Source organism: Heterocephalus glaber, unplaced genomic scaffold, assembly GCF_053883595.1.
Source record: "Heterocephalus glaber isolate CG9 unplaced genomic scaffold, H.glaber_assembly_v1.0 deba00001454, whole genome shotgun sequence".
NCBI classification, from domain to species: domain Eukaryota; kingdom Metazoa; phylum Chordata; class Mammalia; order Rodentia; family Bathyergidae; genus Heterocephalus; species Heterocephalus glaber.
This window is the reverse complement of record NW_028258303.1, coordinates 390,673-411,690: the sequence shown is the minus strand read 5'-3', so window position 1 is coordinate 411,690 and position 21,018 is coordinate 390,673. Positions and strand designations below refer to the sequence as shown.

Here is a 21,018-nt window from a genome sequence, read left to right as displayed (position 1 = left end):
ATCTCCTGATAGCTTTTACCATGAACAGCTACAGAATTTAGTCCGATACTTTTTCTCCAACCAGTGACAGGATCATATGGCTTTTTCCTTTCCTCTGTTAAAATGATGACTTTTGGGGGTGGATCTTCCAATGCTGAACCAACCCTGCCATCCCTATAATAAAACCACTTTCTACATACTTCCAGATCTGACTTCTGATAGTTTGCTTTGCTAAACAAATTTTTACCTATGTTCATACTTTTTTCTTCTATTATCTTATCCACTTTTAGGATTAGCACAATGTTAATTTCCAAAAATGAGGGGAGACGTGTTCCTTTTTTCTGCTTTAAATGTTTGATATAATTCATCAGTTAAAATGTATATGAGCCTGTTGTCATATGGGTTGGTTTTCAAGCTAGGAATATACTTTAATAGGTGCTATTCAAATTTTGTATTTCCTCCAGAGTTAGTTTCATTATTTGCCTTCCAAGGTACTTCTTAGAAGTTGTCAAATTTATTTCAAAACAGATTTTTGAAAATATGCTTTCTATATCCTTTGAAATTCTGTAAAATCTGTGCTAATGTCTCCTAGGTCTTGATATTTTAATTTTAAAAATGTATAATTGATATTGTGTAACAGGAAGTAAAGGTCTAAAGGAGCAGGTAAAGTGGGAGGGGTAGGGGAAAGGAAAGAAGGGAAAAGAAAAAATAGGTGAAAAGGAAAAAAATGGAAACAAAATCTTTGCAAATAGGGAAGGATGGAGGGGGTGAAGGGAGGGCAGGGGAAGAGGAAAAAAAAATAAGAATCAAGATACTCATGTAATGATACAAGATCCCAATGAGGTATGTAAATGTATTTTATACCTAAAATGTTATACCAATAAACTTAACGGGGAAGAAAAAAAATTTGTTGTTTTAACTTTTTAAGCAAATTACAGAATTGATGCCCACACACAGAAGTAGAATTATTTTCATTATTCATAGTTTTCAATCATCATTAATCTTCTCTGCTGCTGCTTATAGTTGGCACCCAAATATTGATGAAGTAACTGAATCAGCTCTCCACGGTTAGACTAACTGCCATGTTCTTGCTTTCCAAGAATATTTGCTGCTTTTTAAAATTGTGGCAACGGGCCGGGGATTTAGCTCAGTGGTTCAGGCACCTGCCTCGCAAGCGCAAGGTCCTGAGTTTGATCCCTGGTACCAAAAATAAATAAATAACTAAAAAAAAAAAAAATAAATAAAATAAAATAAAATAAAACTGTGGCAAAATATACATAAAATTTACCATTTTAAACATAAGTGTATAGTTCAGAAGCATAAAGTAAATTTATCACTGCTGTACAATCATCACTATATCTCCAGAAATGTCCCAACTTTTTAATATAAGTCTTGTTATGGTTTAGATCCATAATGGCCCCTAAAGTGTTGTGTTTGGGAGCCAACTGGATTATGAAGTTACAGCTGATTATGCTGTTACAGGTGGGGTCAAGGGTTTATCTCCTTTCACTGCTTCTCCTTTGTTTCCTGGCAATCAGGACATTAGCAGGTTTTCCGTAAGCTGTTTCTTCTTTTGGAGCCAGCTGATCATGGACTGAACGATGAGCCAAAACAAATCTCTCCTCCTTTAAGTTGTGAGTGTTGGGTACTTTGTCTCAGTGACAAGAAAGTGAGTAAAACACATTTATTCTTTTTTAAAAGATCATCCATTAAATACGCACCTAACAATAAGTACTTTGAAGCTAGCTGTGGTGGCACAAACCAATAATCATAGTCACTCGGAAGCTAAGGCAAGTGGATTGTGAGCTGGAGGCCAGATGAGGCAGCACAGCAAGAATGTCTCAAAATAAAAAGAACTGGGAATGCAACTCAGTGGTAGAGTACTTCCCTAGAATGAGCGAAGCTCTGGGTTCAATCCCCAGAATCCAAAAATATAAACAAACAAGCAAGCAATTAAGCAAGCCACTGAGTCAAGTGCTAGGACACAAACAGAAGTCTATTCTAGTAGCTTGGGATTTGGAACCTCTGACTATAATAATGACTGTTATTTCTTATTTAATATATCCTGCAAAACCAAAATTTGTCTACAACTTATAAATGGTGTTAAGCAACAATTTCACTGTTTGCTTCTGTGTTTGTTTCACTGTGTGCTGAAAAAATACAGTACACATATACCAATGCTGTAAGTGGGATGCAAAATATTAAATAATATAAAATGTAAAATTCTGTAATTTTGAGGTAGATGAAATGATCAGGTAAGCATGCTCTGGAAGATCGGGGTTCAATACCAACTACCTTCTATGTGACTTGTTACATGGTAAAATGTTTCAGTTTCAGCATGTAAAATATACAAGATTCACATGATTGTGCAAAAATTGCTGACAAGACATTTCAGTGTAGGCATTCTTATCTCATTAAGTATATCGAATAAAATGTAACTTAACTATCAGAATTCTAAAACTGCTTTATAATTCTAAAACCTTACCGTCTCTAGCCAAAAGCGATCGAGGTCACTTCGTCTCTGCTGTTTGTTCAATGTGATTAGCCATCGTCCTCCGCGTTTATTTTTCTCATCTTCCCACATGGGCTCAATACCATCCTACAAGTAAGAATACAACAGTATTAGACAATATTATAATCCTTACTTTGAGATTATGAGAACCAGCAAGCAACACTGTCAACTTTTAAATTTTCTTATAAAACTGTCACTGGTGTACTTTTTAAAGTACAGAGAGGTCTTAAAAGCCAGAGGCATGAGATTCCAAAATTAGAGTACTGACTTTGTCACTTACTAGCTATCAAATCTTGCCTTTTACTTAATTTGGAGGTTCCTACACCTTCTAAGTAGTAGATACCTTTTAGAATCTACACACACTTAAGATACCTAAAAATACATGCAAAAAGTATGTAATTTCAGAGTTAACTAAAGCCCCATAGTCCTACCACCTGACAAGGACCCCTGCAGCCCTAGTTAAGAATGCTTGACAAACAAACTCAGGCTACCTGAATAAAGGAGGAATTGAACTGCATAATCAAAGCTCTCACCAAAATCAATCTCAGTCGTTGTACAGAGTAATACTCTCTCCATTTCTACAATTTCTACCAATATATTGATGCTTAAGCCTAGTAAAGCCAATTTATTAGCCTGTACACTGCAGTATAAACTATACCCAAGTTTATTGCAATATTTTTCAATGAACACCTGAATGGTCCAGTCCTATAATACATACATGAAAATACCAATTAGGCATACCTTAAAAAGTGAGTAGTCACAGCCAGGCATTAAATTACTAGACAACTGGATATGGTTGTACAGACTAAGTAAAAGAAAAGGACAATTAAAAATATGAATATAGAGTTTAGGCACTTTAGAAAATATAATAAAGTTCATGCATGTTTGTTTTGCTATGGAGTTAATTTCTAAAATAGACAAAACAGATACTAAGTTCAAGAAACAATTTATAAAACAATTTTCAGTAACTATTTTAAATTATTTTAATCTGACAAAAAGATTTTGATACAGTATTAACTCAAGGCATACCTATGTATATGAAACTGAAAATAAAGGTGAGGTTGTTTAAATAAATGAATTTATAAAGCTAATGAACAATTATTTGTTCAGAAATATACTAAAAAATAAACCAAGAGAAAAGATGAACCACCTGACTACCAGGATCACATGACTCAAACAGTCAACATTATTTCTGGAGGTATTCAAGTGCAGAAAAGACTAATGGTTCCCAAACGCTAAAGATTGTTACTTATTAGTACAATAATTATTGTGGGAGGTTTAAAAAAACAGGTCTAAGCTCTCCTTGAGATTATAGTCACTTATACATAAGGCAGAATCTATACTTCTAAACTATTTCCCATCTTACAATATCAACAGACATATTATGGCAATATATGTACACCAATATTTATAGCAGCACAATTTGTAACAGCTAAATCCTGGAAGCAGCCTGTATGTTCATCAACAGATGAACAGATAAAGAAAATGTGGCATCTTTATATAATGGAATACTACTTGGCTATATAATAAATAAATCTGAGACATTTGTAGGAAAATGGATACAACTGGAAAATATGTTACGTGAAATAAATCAGACACACAAGCTTAAATGCTGCATGGTATCTCTAATTTGAGTGAGGCAAGTAGAAATAAAGACCAAAATAAAGGACTGATAGATGGAAACAGGATCTTTTGTAAATGGGATGGGGAGACCGGGGCGGGGGGGGGGGGGGAGATTTAAGATGTGTCATGTACAGGTACCAAATATCCACAATGAACATAAACATTGAATGCCATAAGCTTGAACTAAGAATAACAACAATAATAACGAAAATGGGAAAAGGAGATTCATAGATGGAAGGAGGGAGGTGGGTGAGGAGATTAAAAAGAATCAAGATGTATTTTGTTTTGTACATGCACCTATTCCCTAAGATGAATGTAAACTTCATATACTGCAAACATGTACTAATAAAAGTAAAAAAAATTAAACTATTTTCCAAATATAAAAATAAAGTAAAATTTTAGATTACTTACTCATTTGTTTAAAGGGAGAAGACTAGATCATTTGATCTCCTGTAGTCTCTTAACAAGTCTTTTAAAACTTGTTTTAAAAATTGGCAACAGGATAAGAATGCTTTGTCTCCAATATTAGATGGTAGAAAATATCTTCGCTATATGCCTACAAACCTAAGTCAGGTTCTCTTGGTGCTATTTTAACCCAACCTAGGAATATCTCAGGCTGAGTTTTAAGAATCTGGCATCCTTTCATCACACTGCACCGAACAAAACACCTAGTATAATCTACTATTTATAAGATACCATGAGACTATACAAAAGGTCCTGGACACTAACAGTAATTATACCATTAACACCATTACTTTCATGGAGAGAACTAATTTAAATGAGTAGCATGAGAGTGGCTTTCTTCAGTGGTATTCAAGGAGGAAGACTTCTTTATGCTGCCTCTTTTGTTCTTCATACTGCTTTTAGGTCTCTTTAAGTAAATGAGAATTCATAATGGCACATTAAATAGATAAATCCTAAGAATACACAGGTTAGTTAAAAACAAAAGGACTCGGGCGGGAATTTGGCTCAGTGGTTCCACTGCCTGCCTCGCAAGTGGAAGGACCCGAGTTCGATCCCCAGCACCACCAAAAAAAAGAAAGAAAGAAAAAAAGGACTCAATAGTTGCTTAGATTAAGTGTTAGAAAAAAGAAATTAAGGGCCGGGGATTTAGCTCAGTGGTTTCACCGCCTGCAGGGCAAGCTCAAGGACCCGAGTTGGATCCCTGGCACCAAAATAAACAAATAAATAAGTAAATAAATAGAAAAAAGAAATTAAGAAATGACAAGATATTTATAGAAAACCAAAGGACTCCTTCAAATTTCTAAATTATGGTATAAAAATCCACTATGCAATGACACTGTTTACATATAACTAAAATGTAGAGCAATGTTATAATTAGAGGACAAGTAAGAAATGTAATTATGTAAATTGGTAAAAGCCAAAAAAATCTAGACATATACAAATCTGATTGGAGGAGGGGTTCAAGATTTCTTTTTCCTCTGTAGGAGACTAGAGAGCATTTTGTATGGAGACTAGTTATTCAAATTTTGACCAGGAGGCTACTGGAGAAGAAAAACCACTTGATGTTTTGAAGAAAGGTAGAGCAAAATAAGTTCAATTTAACTAGACAACTACATCTATTAAAAGTAATTCTATTACTGGGCCAGGGATTTAGCTCAATGGCACCATGCCTGCCTTGCAAGCACAAGGTCCAGAGTTCAATCCCCGTTACAAAAAAAAAAAAGTAATTCTATTATTTAAAAAAAGATAATGTTTTTCATTAAAAAAAATTCTCAGAGTAGTTAAGTTTACAATTCATAGTTTTCTTTAATCTATGCTTTGCTTTTTTCAATGATCCAAATGTACACTGAATGTCTATTAGAGACTAAGCACTGGAAATACACAGAATAGTTTTTGCCCTTGAAATAGTATTCATAAATTTATGACCATGATCCATTCTTTTGTGTGGACAGAATACACTCAAGGGGTTACATTAAAACATGAGTAGCATCGCTAATTCATCATGTATATGATTCTAAAATATGGATGTGAAAGTTGTAATTTTTAGATAACTGCTAGGTAATTCAAAGCTCTTAAAAATGTGTTTTTAGGGCCAGGGATTTAGCTCAGTTGGCGCCACGCCTGCCTCACAAGAACAAGGTCATGAGTTCAATTCCCGGTAACCCTCCCCCCGAAATATGTTTTAAGTTTTGCCTTTCACATTCTCAAAACAGTATCTCCCTATACATTCTCCATATAAAAACACACTAAATTGATTTTGTAGGAACTGAGAATGTAGCTCCATGGTACAGCCCTAGCCTAATACATGCTAGGACAATCTTTAACAAAAGAAAAAAAAAATTTTTGGAGATCAGTATCAAAGCTTGACAAAGATTGTGATTTTAAATTGTATTTTGAAGTCATGCACATCTAATTTCCATTCTTCTTAAGTTTATGACAAAGTATAATGAAATTAACAACTATCATCAAAGAAATTGTCATTCTGTTGACATTCCCTAAATTTTGATGTCAATCTTTGATATTTCACAATCCCTACCACAGGAAATTTTAGATACTGTGTTGAAAATAGTTTATAAAAATGGAGACCCTAATAATGTTCTGATATACTTTGTTTTGAGGCAAATGTGTCTAGGTAACCACAAAAGAGAACAAGTTTCAACTAGCTGTCCAAAGCTCTGGGGCAGTAAAGGATTCTCAATGGAAAAACAGGTATCTTAGGACAAGGACTACAGAATATTCAGGCCTAAAGGATGACAAGATTGAAGTTTCTAAAACCAGTGAGGCATAACACCATCCAAACATCTATGAAGAGATGGACATAGAAATAGTTCTACAGATGAAGATTCATTAATTTCACCTAGACCTTCACTTTATGAATTTGATTTAAAATGAAAAAATATGCAACTAAAAAATTACAAATACATACCCTAAATTAAATACTTACGCCCAAAAGTCTTCAACAGTATCAAACTTAGAGATCAGTCGAAGGTTTGCTTGCCAAGTTTTACTTTTATCATTTTTAAAAAACCAGAGTGCCCATCTAAAAATAAAAAGTCAGTGTTAAAAAAGTAGTTGTGCACACCAATCCTCACAGCAAAATTATTATTCACAATAGTCAATAGTCAAACAATGGACACAATCCAAGTGTCCATCGCCAAGTCAACAGATGAACAAAATATAGCTGATATACAATGGAATATCCACAAGCCTTAAAGAAGGACATTCTTGAGACAAGCTGGATGAAGCCAGTCATGCAAAGAGAAATACTTTATAATTTCACTTACAAGAGGCACCTAAGTAGTTACATTCATAAAGACAAAGAGAATGGTGGTTGTGAGGCGCTGGGGAGAGGATGGAATACAAATTGTTTAATGGATTAGACAGTATCACTCTCTTAAGATAAAGACAGTTCTGGAGATTGGTAGCACAACAATGTGAACATATTTAACATTATTAAGCTGTAGGTTTAAAAATGCTAATAAGGCAAATTTTATGTTGTGTGTATTTTATCACAAACATTTAAAATAAAAATTTAAAGTGGTAGTTCTTATTACAGAGACAAATATGTTTTCTCTTTCTTTCATTTAAAAAATATGCATTTCAGCTGAATAAGTGAGGCCCTGGGTTTAAGCCCCTGCACTACAATATAAAACAAAACTTTAAAACGGGCAACATTTAATATCTACTACATAATAGATTCCCTGCTACACTTACAGACCCTGAGTCTAATCACTTGGGAGATTACATAGAAATGTAGCAGAGAGGGCTGGGGTTTTAACTCAGTGGTTCTGCCGCCTGCCTCGCAAGCACAAGGACCAGAGTTCGATCCCCGGTACCAAAAAAAAAAAAAAAGAAAAAGAAATGTAGCAGAGAGACAATTACAGTGTAGTAGGTACTACAATAAAGAAAAGCACAGTTATTTAAGGAGGAAAAAAAAGTGTATAAGTACTTAACAATAAAGGAAAGTGAGGAAGAGAAAGGCTCAATTTCAAGGGGAACAAATAGCTATTAGCTAAACAGAGAGAGATGCGAGTTGCTAGGAAGAGGCAAAACTAATAAGTGTGATTCTATATGAATTCAAATGCACAAATGGGAAAATAAAAGGGTTGACTAAAGCTACAAATATATGTTCTGAAATAATGTATAGCAGTTGCTATACTTCTATATTGTATCTGATTACAAGTTTTATTCCTAATATATAATGGCTCACTGACAATGTTATCAACCCAAAATGATTCACCTTTAGAAGAATTAAATTATACATATACATATATATACACACATATACATATATATGTATGTGTGTGTGTGTGTATGTGTACATATATTTATATGTGTATATTTTCCCACCACCACCACCAGGGATTGAACTCAGGACCTTGCGCTTGCGAGGCAGGCGCACCACCACCGAGCTAAAGCCCCAGCCAAATTCAATATTCTTGAAGTGTAACACGGGTCACCCTGATATATGTGGGTTTCATATTCCCAGGTTACACATCCTGATTCTCAGGTTACACATCCCAATTCTAAATCATCAAAGGGGGAAAACATTAAAGGAGGGAGACAGAACAAAACAAAACAAAAACAAAGTAAAAAAAAAAAAACCCTCCTAGGAATTATAAATAATCTACAGATGGGTTAAGTATACAGAAGGATGTGCAAAGGTTATATGCAAATAATACATTATTTTACAGAAGGGACTTGCGCAGCCTGAGTTCCTCCATCTAAGGGACCAATGCACCAAAGGTTAAGTCAAAGGGAAATTCTATTTTCTCATCAGTAAAATTGTCTGAAAAGCTTTCCAAATTGGATAATACTCCATAATTCAATGATCAATGCCTGTAAACCCCTGTTAGACACAAAGATGAGATCCATTTCAACTTGTACTTGAATAATCTGTTTGCATTTGCCAACTCACTATCAAGGAAAAAAAAAACAGGCAAAAAAATTACTTAGACTTTTTATTTTTTAAAGCGAACTGTACTCAGAGGCCTGGTATTATGGCATACCTGTATGCCAGGCACTTGAGAGGTAGAGGCAGATTGAGAGCTTGAGGACAGCCTGGACTACACTAGACCTTGTCTCCAGGAAAAAAAAAAAAAAGATACCAAGATCTCTTTTTTCCATATAAAGCTAAGGTACTTATTTTACTGGTTAGCATCAGTGGTATGTAAACAATCCTGGGTAAATCTGTTGATGCCTTAGCAAGAATAAAACCAGACCACTCAACTACACTAGTAGTCACTGTATCCTTCATATCTTTTTAAAAAATCTTATTAGTAGTACACGCTTGCAGTAAATGCAGTTTACAATCATCTTGGGGAGTGGATACATGTACAATACAGCTTGGTTCTTTTTTTGTAATTCCCTTCCTACCTCCCTCCCACAAATTGCCTTTCCTTATCTTTGTTTTTGTTGATATTAATCTTATCTCAAGTTTGATATATATTTATATTCATTGAGGTTATTAGGTTCCTGTACATGGCATTTCGTTGGTCTACTTATTTCCCCTTCCCCTTCTCTCACCAACATTCTCTTGGATCCCTTCCCATTTTCAAGAGATCCACACCCTTGTTGCCTTCTATCCATTCTCTATTGTGCTCTTTCTTTGTACTCTGCCTCTCTCAAATGAGATATTGTACAGTACACTATTTAAGCTTCTGTGTCTGATTTATTTCATTGAACATATTTTCCAGTGCATCCATTTTCCCACAAATGTCCCAAGTTTGTCCTTTATAACCGAGTAATATTCCATTAATATATATATATATATGGATACATTTTCTTTAACCAATTGTCTGTTGCTGAGTATACAGGATGCTTCTAGGATTTAACTATTATTAATTGTGCTACTATAAACACTGGTATGCATGGTTGCTACAGTATTATGTCTTTAGTTCTTTGGGAGATACCTAGACGGCAGATAACTAGGTCATGTGGAATTTGTAATTTTAGTTGAGGAATTTTCATAATGGCTATACTAATTTACATGCCACCAACAATGCAGGAGAATTCCTTTTTCACTGCAGCCATGCTAGCATTTGTAATTTTTTGATTTCTTGATGATTGCCATTCTTTCTGGTGTAAGATGGAATCTTAGCATTAATTTGCATTTCTCTAATGGCCAAGGATATTGAATAGTTTTTCATGTACTTGTTGGCCATTTGTATTTCTTGCTCGGAGAAGTGTCTGTTCATTTCACTTGTTCCATTTTTTGATTGTCTTTTATTTTCTGTGGTCTAGTTTTTTTTGAGTTCTTTATATATTCTAGGTATTAGTCCTCTGAGGAATAGTTGGCGAAAATTTTTTCCCAATCTGTAGGTTGTCTCTTTACTGATTCCTTTGCTGTGCAGAAGCTTTTTAATTTGATGTAATCCCATTTGCTGATTCTGGCTGTTATTTCCTGTGAAATTGCAGTTCCGTTTAGGAAATCCTTTCCCACACCTATGACTTCAAGTGTTTTACACATCCTTTATCATCATCATCACTTCAAAGTAAAAGTAATCCCAGTTTTAAGGATGTCCTGATGCAACAATAAAAACATTCTCATTAAATTTCAATCTATTTACATGACTTTTTCATATTTTACATGTAAAAATTAGTACAAAAATTAGAGGGGCCGGGGATTTAGCTCAGTGGTTACATCGCCTGCCTTGCAAGCACAAGGACTCAAGTTTGAAACCCAGTACCAAAAAAAAAAAAAAGGAAAAAAAGAAAACATTTCTAATGCATAACAAAATACAGTGTTTAGGCAACTTTAAATTTTTAGGTGAGCTAGTGACTCTTTCAGGGAATATCATTTTTATTTGAAAAAGTAACTGATAGTTTTGTTTTTGGTGGTGGTACTGGCAATCGGACTCATGACCTTGAACTTGAGGGGCAGGTGCGGTGCCACTGAGCTAAATCTCTGGCCTGATTAGTTTTTTTGGAGGGGAAAACTTAACAGTTGTAAGCCTGCTGCTTAAAATGTGAGTTTTCAGGAAAAAAAATAACAATGTTTGAAAGCTTTCATTTGCTATTGTAAGCATGACAACTTCCTAAAAAGACATTACTGATGAATTTGAGTTACATCAATGAATTCTATCACATGGGAGGCTGAGGCAGGAGGTTCACCAGCTTGAGGCCAGCAAGGCTACAGTGAGTGAGTTCAAGGCTGGCATGGACTAGAGATTGACTTCAAAACAAAATTAAAATCCTCTTAAAAACAAACAAAAAAACCTCCAAGAAGGTAAGGCAAGAGGATGGCAAGTTCGAAGCCAACTTGAGCAACTTGATGAGATTGTGTCTCAAAAATTTACAAATTTTAAAAGGGGGCTAAAGATGTAGTTCAGTAGTAATGCATTTCCCTAGCACAGCTGAGGCAAGTTTAATCCCCAGGACTAAGGGGAAGGGGGTACACACAATTCCACAATGTTAAAAGACATGATTTGGATAATCTACTTCAAACTAACACTTCCCTACCTCTGCTGCTTTGGATGGATTAATAACATACCTAAAATATAATGCCTAAAAATAAACCTGAAAAGACAATCCTAAAGAAAAAAGATAAAAAGAACTGAATGAACTATGTACAGATAAAACCACAGATGGTCAATATAATAGAAAAATGTTTCAAAGTTCAATACAAGAAATGAAAATTAAAAAATAAGAAGCTTTCACAAATCAGACTGGTACCAATGTGGCTGGCAACAATGCAAAAGACTAATGATGCTAATTTAGTAAGGATGTAGAAACCAAGACCTCTCCAGCTACTGAGTATAAACTGATCAAGGAGAGTAATTTGGCAGTTTTTGCAAAAGTTGTTAAAAGGGTAGTCTTTGAACTAGGAAATCTGAAATTTTATTCTACAGACATATTCACAAAATACAAAAATATGTATTAGGTTGTAATTGCAGCACTATTTGAAAATAAGAAAAACTCTCTATTCCCACTAATGTAAGCCTGATAAAACACATGACTGGATTCATATGAACACATGGCTAAAACACTGGGACAAAATCTACACAAACAAAAAAATAACAGTATTAGTGATTTGCTTAAAAATACAGTATATATATGTATACTTAAAACTTCTGGAACAATACAAGCCAAATTTAACAGATCCCTGGGGAGTAAAGTAAAACAGTATTTGAGAAAGCCAAGAACTTTTGATTTATATACTTGTGCCCTGTTCACTTAAATCATTCTTATAATTATTAAGGGTTATTTGTGAAGAAAACACAATCTTCTGCAGTATTTATAAAAAGTACATAATGAGGAAACTACCAAATTTGAACCATAAATCATCTTATAATATTTTCCTGAATAATATTTGCTATTTTACACAAAAAATACAATTTATAGAGAAACCGAAGTTCTTAAAGACTGGGCCGGGGATTTAGCTCAGTGGTTTTGCCGCCTGCTGCGCAAGAGCAAGGACCCAAGTTCAACGCCTGGTACCAAAAATAAACAAACAAACAAACAAAAAAGTCCTCAGAGACTTTAGGATTTAATTTGTTAACTGAAGATGAAACTTTTCAAAAATCTCTTCAGCTTTCCCTCAAGCTGTGCGGGATACATGCTTTGATCACTTCTCTCTACAACATCAACACCAAGAACTATATTCACAAACAACTAGAAACTATACAGAGTTAGAAGATAACGCCCCACCAAACAACTTAAAAAAAAAAATCTCCAAGGATATTGGTGTTGTTACACGGAACTATACAAATTTGTTGTTCAATGTAAAACATTAGGCACAATGCTTTTCTAAGAAAGGATTTTACTCTTTAGGGACTATTCGATCTTTGGTGTTCCACTAAATGACAAGGTCCATCACCTACACTGATTTGTTCCCCATTGAAGGGTTTTTAAATTATAGTACCTCCTGTGAGAAAACTTCATGAAGTATATTTGGACTATCATGTCAATAGGTCTCCCACGATAAAAAAATGACAATATTTAGACCATGAAGGGAAATTTTATTTTTAAAAATAAATGAAATTAAAACTATAAACAGGCTTGCAGGCCCTTACAAGCAAACGAAGTAAAGGATCTGCCCTGGAAAACAGCAGAATTAACCCAGAAGGTTCTTACAATGTTTCTGGGCTGTTTTCTTCCCACATCAGCTTTTCATGGAATCAAGTTAATTTTCACTGTATAATCCAGAAAAACAGTAAGTAAACACATAAATATACTGGAAAGGAATGGGTATGTCAAGAAAAGGTACACAGTGAAATACTACTCTACACTGTTAACTATGAAAATTCATCTTAATATCTCTCTTTTCTTTTTTTTGGAGACAAGGTCTTGCTAAGTAGGATGCTGGCCTCGAAATCACATCGATCCTCCTGCCTCAGCCTCCCAAAGTCTAGGATTACAGGCATGTGCCACCACCCTTGGCTTTATATCTCTTTTCCTCCTAATTTGTCTCTTAAATTCCACCAATGCACCTCCAGTTACATCATCTACCTCTCCTTCAGTCCAACTTCAAGTTACCTGCTATTCCTCTATAAATGTGTTTATGTCCTCTTCACTCTGCTCCACTATTTCATCACCTGTACTCTACAAAAAACCTTTCCCTTAAGCATTTTTAAAAAACTGTCCAACCCACTGGATATTTTAAGATTTTGCTTAAATAAAGCCTTTTTGGCGCATATGCTGTTGACTTCCTTATTTTTAGAAAAAAAATTAATTTTGTTTCCATGATGTCCTACTTTGTCCTTTTTATCTATATCCTAGCTATGCATTTTCCTTCAACAAAAGCCCTGTTATGTACTGAAATCAAGGTGTTTGTCCTGCATAATTTACTTAAGAGAACTAATTTACTACCATGGCTTTAAATGTACATCTGAAACCAGTTTTATCTAATTTTCCTTTTCAAATTTGCTCTGTTCTCTTTTCACCTTGTTACCTAAATCAAAAAATGTAGGTGTCAGAAAGCTTACCTGTTCTGAAGAGGATGTTTAATATAGTGTTCTGGGTTAGCAACCTCCTGGTTAGATTCTGTTTTCTCCTCTTCTGCAGGTGGGGGATTAGGAGTAGGGGTGGTTTCCTAGTGGAAAGTAACATAAAAAACTATTTCAAATTTCTGAACATTATCTATGGCAGCAATATTCTAATATACTTGAGCCAATGCTGCTGATAATAGTCAGAAATGTATGTTAACATAACAAGATATGTAAATCATACGTACATGGGAAAAGAGCTCAAACCAGATAGGTGCTAAGTACTCATTTTTTAAAATTAATTTTACTGGTACACTTTAGATATACATAATGATAACATTCATCATAAGGAACTTGTACCTGTACATGATATATCTTAATTCTTTTTTTCTCCTTTCCCTCCCCTCCCTCCAACTCTTCTTCCCCTTAATTTACAAAAACTTTGTTTCCATTTTCCCTTCTATTTTTTCCTTTTCCCTTCCTTCTTTACCTCCTATTTCCCTTCCCATTTGAACATTTTCTTCCTACTTCACAGTAAGTACTAATTTTAAAGAACACAATTTTTCACAACACACAACATACAAAGGAACTTGATTCTGCTTGCCTGTAAAATCACTTAAAGAGCAAGGGCTATGTCTTGGTTTTGCTAACAAAGTATTGTCAATTACTACAGTATTTAACCCAATAGGTTATTATGGGCTTGATAATAAATTTAAATGGTTATATAAAATAATGAAGGTCCTAAAATTTATATACAGTACTTAATGTATTAAAAAAAAATCTATCATTTTAGGGGCTGGGGATTTAGCTCAGTGGTTTTACCGCCTGATGCGCAAGCGCAAGGACCCGAGCTCAAACCCTGGTACCTCCCCCGCCCCCCCAAAAAATCAATCATTTTTACCAGCAATTCCTCATCGCTCAATTTAGGTCTTCAAACAGATAATTACTAAACGTCATTTCCTACCCCATTAGTTTAACATTAATGATACTGTCCAGACAGATGCTGGGAGTCACAATGGATAAAGAAAACAACAGAGTGGGAAGTGGACTTTGGAGGACAAGGCACCAGAAAAATATGAGCTGCAGAGAAGTCCCAAAAATCTGTGTAAAAGCCCCTCACAGGCCCTAGGCCAGTGATGGGGAAACAGCCCACTGCCCCTGCCACAGGCTCACTACACCACTGTGCTAACTCTTAAACTGGCATGTGCAGGTGTGATGGGGGAGGGAATGGTGCAGCGGTGTTAACAGAAAACAGCTGAGTCAAAACTTCAGCAGCTGACAAATTTGAGTTCAGGGTCAAAGGATGAGTGAAAACCCTCAGCTTTCAGATGAAATCACAGAAAAGCCATAGCCTAGGAATGCAGATCATGCTATTAGGAATAAAATTTAAGACTGATTTGTAAAGCAAAACTGAAATACCCCTAACAAATCTAAAAACAAGACTTGTCAGTACCAAAGCAATTATCAATTAACTGTCTCCAAACACTAAATTCTGCATTCTTTAAAAAATAATTTTCAACCTCTATAAATATTGCTACTACCATATCTGGCACTCAAAACACTAGGGGAGGGAGAGAATTTGTAAAAAGTGACTAATAGTCAAAAGATCAAATTGTTTATGAAAAACATACCCAGATAAGGAGTAAGCAAAGACTTTAAAACTATGAATACTATGATAAAATAAAGATGAGGGAGAGAATGAAAATAGGAGTATTTGAAATGAGAAATCTATTTTTAAAAAACAATCAAGGGCCGGGGATTTAGCTCAAGTGGTTCTGCCACCTGCTTCGCAGGCACAAAGACCTGAGTTCGATCCCCAGTACCAAAAAATTAAAAAATAAAAAACAATAAAATAGATAAACCCTGGAACCACGAACAATATCTGATATTAGGAGCTTATTGAATAAATAACAATAGACCAAGATTAGCAGAATAAAGAGTTGTGAAGACAGAGCAAAAGAAAACATTCAAACTAAAGGACACACTAAAGGGAAAAAAATAGATTGTAATGTGAAGCGTGGTTACAAGATTTCAACATGAGAGACAACAGGACAGAAGCAATACATGAATGGACATATCAACTCTGATTTTTAAAACCTTAGATTCATTCAACCCAGGGAACTGCAGTATACACATAAACAAAAGTTACACTTGGGTACATCAAGTGTAGTCAGAAAACAACAATTTTCATAGAAATGACACTAACAGCTGACTTCTCAACTGAAACTATGTAGCAGTAAGACAACAGAAACTTTCATCTTACAATTTAATATACAGGGAAAATATCCTTCCAATATTAAAGAGAAATGATAGCCCTAACAGACATGCCATTACATCCACTTTCCAAATCCTCCCAAAAAGTGGATTCAAAATAAGAGGAATACCAGAGGAAAGCCTTACACCTGGAAGAATAAGATCCCAGATGGCCATGTGGACAGGCAAAAAAGCAAATAGCAAAAGTATATAAAAGATGGTTAAGTATATAAAAGATTATTAACAGTTCAAAGGTGCAATAATACTATCTTGTGAGGTTTTAAAACAGTAATAGATATAACCACAGTGTTGGGTATACATAGTTTTGTGTGACTGGGTATACAATACCATAAAAGATTTTAAAAAGAAAAAAAAAAAGTTGGGTATATTCAAAGTATACACTGAGTAAATAGCTCTCATCCAAATACTTGGGATCAGAAGTGCTCCAGATACTTAATTTTTTTTTCAGATTTTGGTAGGATTTGTTTTGTTGAGTTCTTTTTTTTGTTTTTTGTTTTTTGTTTTGGTATCGGGAATTGAACTCGGGACCTTGCGCTTGCGAGGCAGGCACCAGAACCACTGAGCTAAATCCCCCGCCCTAGGATTTGTATATATACAGTGAGATATCTTGGGATCTAAACATGAAGTTCATTTACGTTCCAAATATATGTTCTACACAAAGCCTGTAAGTAATTTTATATGGTATTTTAAATAATTCTGTGCATTAAACAAAGTTTGTGTATTATTGAAGCTCAGAGAATTTCTTCCCTTGATGATACTGAAGAAACCACGCATTGTACACCACCAGCATGTAGACTGAAACCTGACATAAAATCAGGATCAGGTCAGTACGAGAAAGTTTCAAGTTTTGATGTTAAACATGTAGTGCTGTAAATTCTCTTAAATGTACAGTACCCACAAGCTCAAAAATCCTCATTATAAACTATACAACATTTATTTAAGCTTTTTCATCTTGGCACATGAAAAGAATGAAGCAATTTACAATGTGAATTACAAATATCACTGGCTCAAAAACATCATTCTATAATTCATTTAAAACTTTCTGTTCTTTCCTATTATTCCACTCTTTTCACTATTACAGGAATAATGGAAGAATCACATAGTATCAAGTCTGAACACACAGGAACTAAAAGTGGGTAAACAGGAGAGAAAACATGTCCCACTCCTAGAACTTAAAAAATGGCTGGGTTGGGACAGGGATTTAGCTCAGTGGTTTTGCCACCTGCTGCACAAGCACAAGGACCTGAGTTTGATCCCCAGTACCAGAAAAAAAAAAAGTCAGATTTGTTAAAAAAATAAAAAATAAATAAATAAATAAAAAATGGCTGGGCATGGTGTTGCACGCCTGTACTCCCTGATACCTGAAAGGTCAGGCAGAAGAATCACAAGATTGAATGAAGCCAGGCTTGGCAACTTAGCTAGACTTTCTCAAAATAAAAAATAGGACAAGGACATAGCTCAGTGCTAGAATGTCCCTGGGTTTGATACCAGTACAGCACACATGCCTGTATACACACACACACCAAGATATTCTTCTGGATTAAAAGGGCTGCTTTAAGTGATATGGTCTTTAAGAACACAAATCTGTATATTTTCCTAGATAAATCTTTTGATTTAATTATAATTAAGGAACTACATCAAATCAAAACAAAATGAATTTTATTTTTAAAAGAAAATAATAAGAATGGTTTTAGGTAACTCTTCAGTTAAAGATATACTTCAATTGACAAATCTCCAATTTGTTCATTGTTTAATTTTCTAAGTACAATTTAATATAAATAAAATTTAAACCAAGTAATCCCAGTAATCAGGAGGGTGAGGTAGGAGGGCTGCCAAGTGTTTGAGGCCAGCATGGGCTTCACAGTAACTTCAAGGTCAGCCTGAAATATACAGTGAGAAACCCTGTCTCAGAAATTTAAAAAGTAAATAAATGAATAATTTAAATATTTTGAGACTGGATCCCCTCAAAAGATTTTTTTTTAAAGGCTAATTTAAATGAGGCATATAGGATTTTGGATTAATCATGAAATGGATCACACAGCTGGGCTATATGATAATTGTACCATCAACAGAATTCCCCTGAAACTCCTTACCAGGTGTTTCATTTTTAAACTGTTTCAATCAGATATCTTTTATAAGACAAAGGAGCAAGTAAAGGAAATACTATCAATATGGATATGTATGTTAACTAAAACATTTCAAACAAGTTCTATTTTAATGATTCAAACTTACTTTTAAGGTTGCTTTCTATAGTGCACAAATAAATTAAATTTACGTAAGTTTAGCTGGGGATTTAGCTCAGTGGTTCCACCGCCTGCCTCAAAAGTGCAAGGACCTGAATTCAATCCCCAGTACCAAAAAAATACCAAAAAACCCCAACAAATTTACATAGTTTAAAAACAAAATTCTTTAAAGTCCCAACCATATTCCCTCTCCCTACTCTCAAGCAGTGATCTCTCCCAGTGAGTAAATCTCACTCAAAATTACACCTTAAATGCCCATATTTTACTAGTATTTCTAGGTTTATAAATCATCAGAACAAAAAAGTTAAAGCTAATGCAATAGATCATGGCTACTCTCTCAAAGTAACCAAACATATTTTTAACCTAAAAAACAATCTGCCCTTGAAAAACCACTGTATAACATATTTCAGTTGGGCAGAACAGGGTGCTAGAGTAAAGCAAACTATGAGATGGTGCTGTGTTTATCTGGTAACCAGTATACCCAAAAGAGGGCTCATGAAACCAAAGAACCAGAATGGTAGGCTGGAATACGACTGTGAAAGGCCTCAAAGGTCAGGCTAAAAGTGTACCTTTCATTTTGTGGGCAATGGAACTCATTAACTCGCAGGTCAAAGAAAATAATTAGGGACAAGTAAGGGAATAAAGATAGGTTCAAGTGCAAAGTATTAAAGTTGGTTTTAGATTTGCTGAGTTTATGAGGCTAAAATAAAAATGTTCACTATTTTCATTTATCGATCCCGGGGCTCACTAGGCTGCCATAGCAACAGAACAAAGTTGATAGGGAAGGGGAAAAAAAGTCAACCAAGAGTTGGACAAGTCTTAACAATTGGCTGCAAAGAATCATGGACAGCTTTTTACTTCATCCTGCAAAAATCAGCACGCATTATGAGGTATTACATTAGCCCTGAGGAACAATTCTAATATTATAAAGCTAAATGTTTCCCAAATCTTGCACCATTTCTAGTGTGTTTTCTCTAATAAATCTGACTAAATTTATATTCTTCTCACCATGTTCAAATCTATGTATTTTGCTTTAGATTCCAAAATGTCAATGTAGTTGGCCATGGTTTTGAACATTCGAATTTCTTACCCTCAACCCAAACATACATACAAACTATCTCTTTTAGAAATTGTATCTCATCCTCCAGATAACCATTTATGTGCCCTATTAACTTTATACAACAAATTACTTCCAGGAACTTGAAGAAATTTTTTTTTCCAGATCCTATCCCTAAATATCACCTAATCCTTCATTATAGTAAACATCAACACAGCTATGTAGCTTCCCTGGCTCTAATAATGATTTGAAGCAGTAACTCAAAGTGTGGTACCACAGACTACACCAGTCATCAGCAACTAGTTACAGTCTTCAAGAAAGATTAAGGTGTGGAAAACTAAACAGTAAGTTTGCAACAATCTGATGCTAAGTGTATGTCTCTTGAAACTAATCAAATTTGGGCCACGTTTTATATGCATTTTTCTCATCTTACCTTTATCATTTTACATTAGTAACCATTAAAAAAAGAACCCAAATTTTCACCAGAATATGAGATACACTGGGTAGTCATATAGAGCCATGTTACTGAGGTAGAAATACCAGCTCTGCCATTTAGCTCGTAATTGGAGCATGCAACGATTTCCCTGTGCCTCAGTTTCCGCATCTTAAAATGGGCATTATAGCACTTTTAGAATTATTGCTGGTATTAAATGAATCAGCAAAGCATTTAAACCGTCTCATACAAATTTATGCTTAATGAAGGAATGATGTTAAAGCTCATTCACGATAGGGTTCTTTTAAAAATAAAATACATGTCCTTGTTCTGACTGGCAAAATTCCATAATTATACTTTTTAACTTTTAAAAGGTCCTGGGTTCAATTCCAAATACAGTGAAAAAATCTAAATATTGTAAATGTATGGTTGCTTATCCTACACATTTATTCTAGGCATACTATGTGGTCAAAGACAGTGCTGGGTATACCAATTCGTTTTAGAAAGAAAAAAATCACTTTATATATATATAAAACATATATATGTAACTTCTCTATTCCCTACATTATTTCTGATGCTTCTAGACAGAAACTAAAAGGAATCACCTTAACCCTTCCACAGCAATAGTTATCTATGACATTATGAAGTTAAAGATTTTAATTAACACTTGTGTGATGACTAGGAAAGTTACATACCATTATTTCCCCTTTTCTTTTTTTTTGGGGGGGGACCGGGGATCGAACTCGGGACCTTGCGCTTGCAAGGCAGGCAGTGGCACCACTGAGCTAAATCCCTGGCCCCTATTTCGCCTTTTCTTTACTGAAGGCATCATACCTTTGTCCTCAACTACCATGCTTTTGGAATTAATGAATTAATGGCTAAAATGTGGCGATGAGCTGAACTATTACCACTAACAATCAAAATAAAGCAAATCAAGGTGACTAGAGAAAAAAATAAACTGTAAATTAAACATATTAATCCACATAGCATCCTCTGTGATTCCAAAC

The 21,018-nt window shown here is 34.7% G+C and overlaps 1 protein-coding gene across 5 annotated transcripts in view; it reads right to left on the bottom strand.

Moving 5' to 3' along the window:
- Positions 1 to 21,018, bottom strand: part of Eif4e (eukaryotic translation initiation factor 4E) — a 43,807-nt gene that overhangs the window by 6,959 nt on the left and 15,830 nt on the right. For all 5 annotated transcript variants that reach the window (XM_087215793.1, XM_087215794.1, XM_004848105.4 and 2 more), the window contains exons 2-5: positions 14,005 to 14,111; positions 7,023 to 7,118; positions 3,233 to 3,296; positions 2,465 to 2,578 (exon numbers count right to left, since the gene is read on the bottom strand). In XM_087215793.1, coding sequence (XP_087071919.1) covers positions 2,465 to 2,578; positions 3,233 to 3,296; positions 7,023 to 7,118; positions 14,005 to 14,111 — 381 coding nt within the window. The remainder of the gene's footprint in view (positions 1 to 2,464; positions 2,579 to 3,232; positions 3,297 to 7,022; positions 7,119 to 14,004; positions 14,112 to 21,018) is intronic.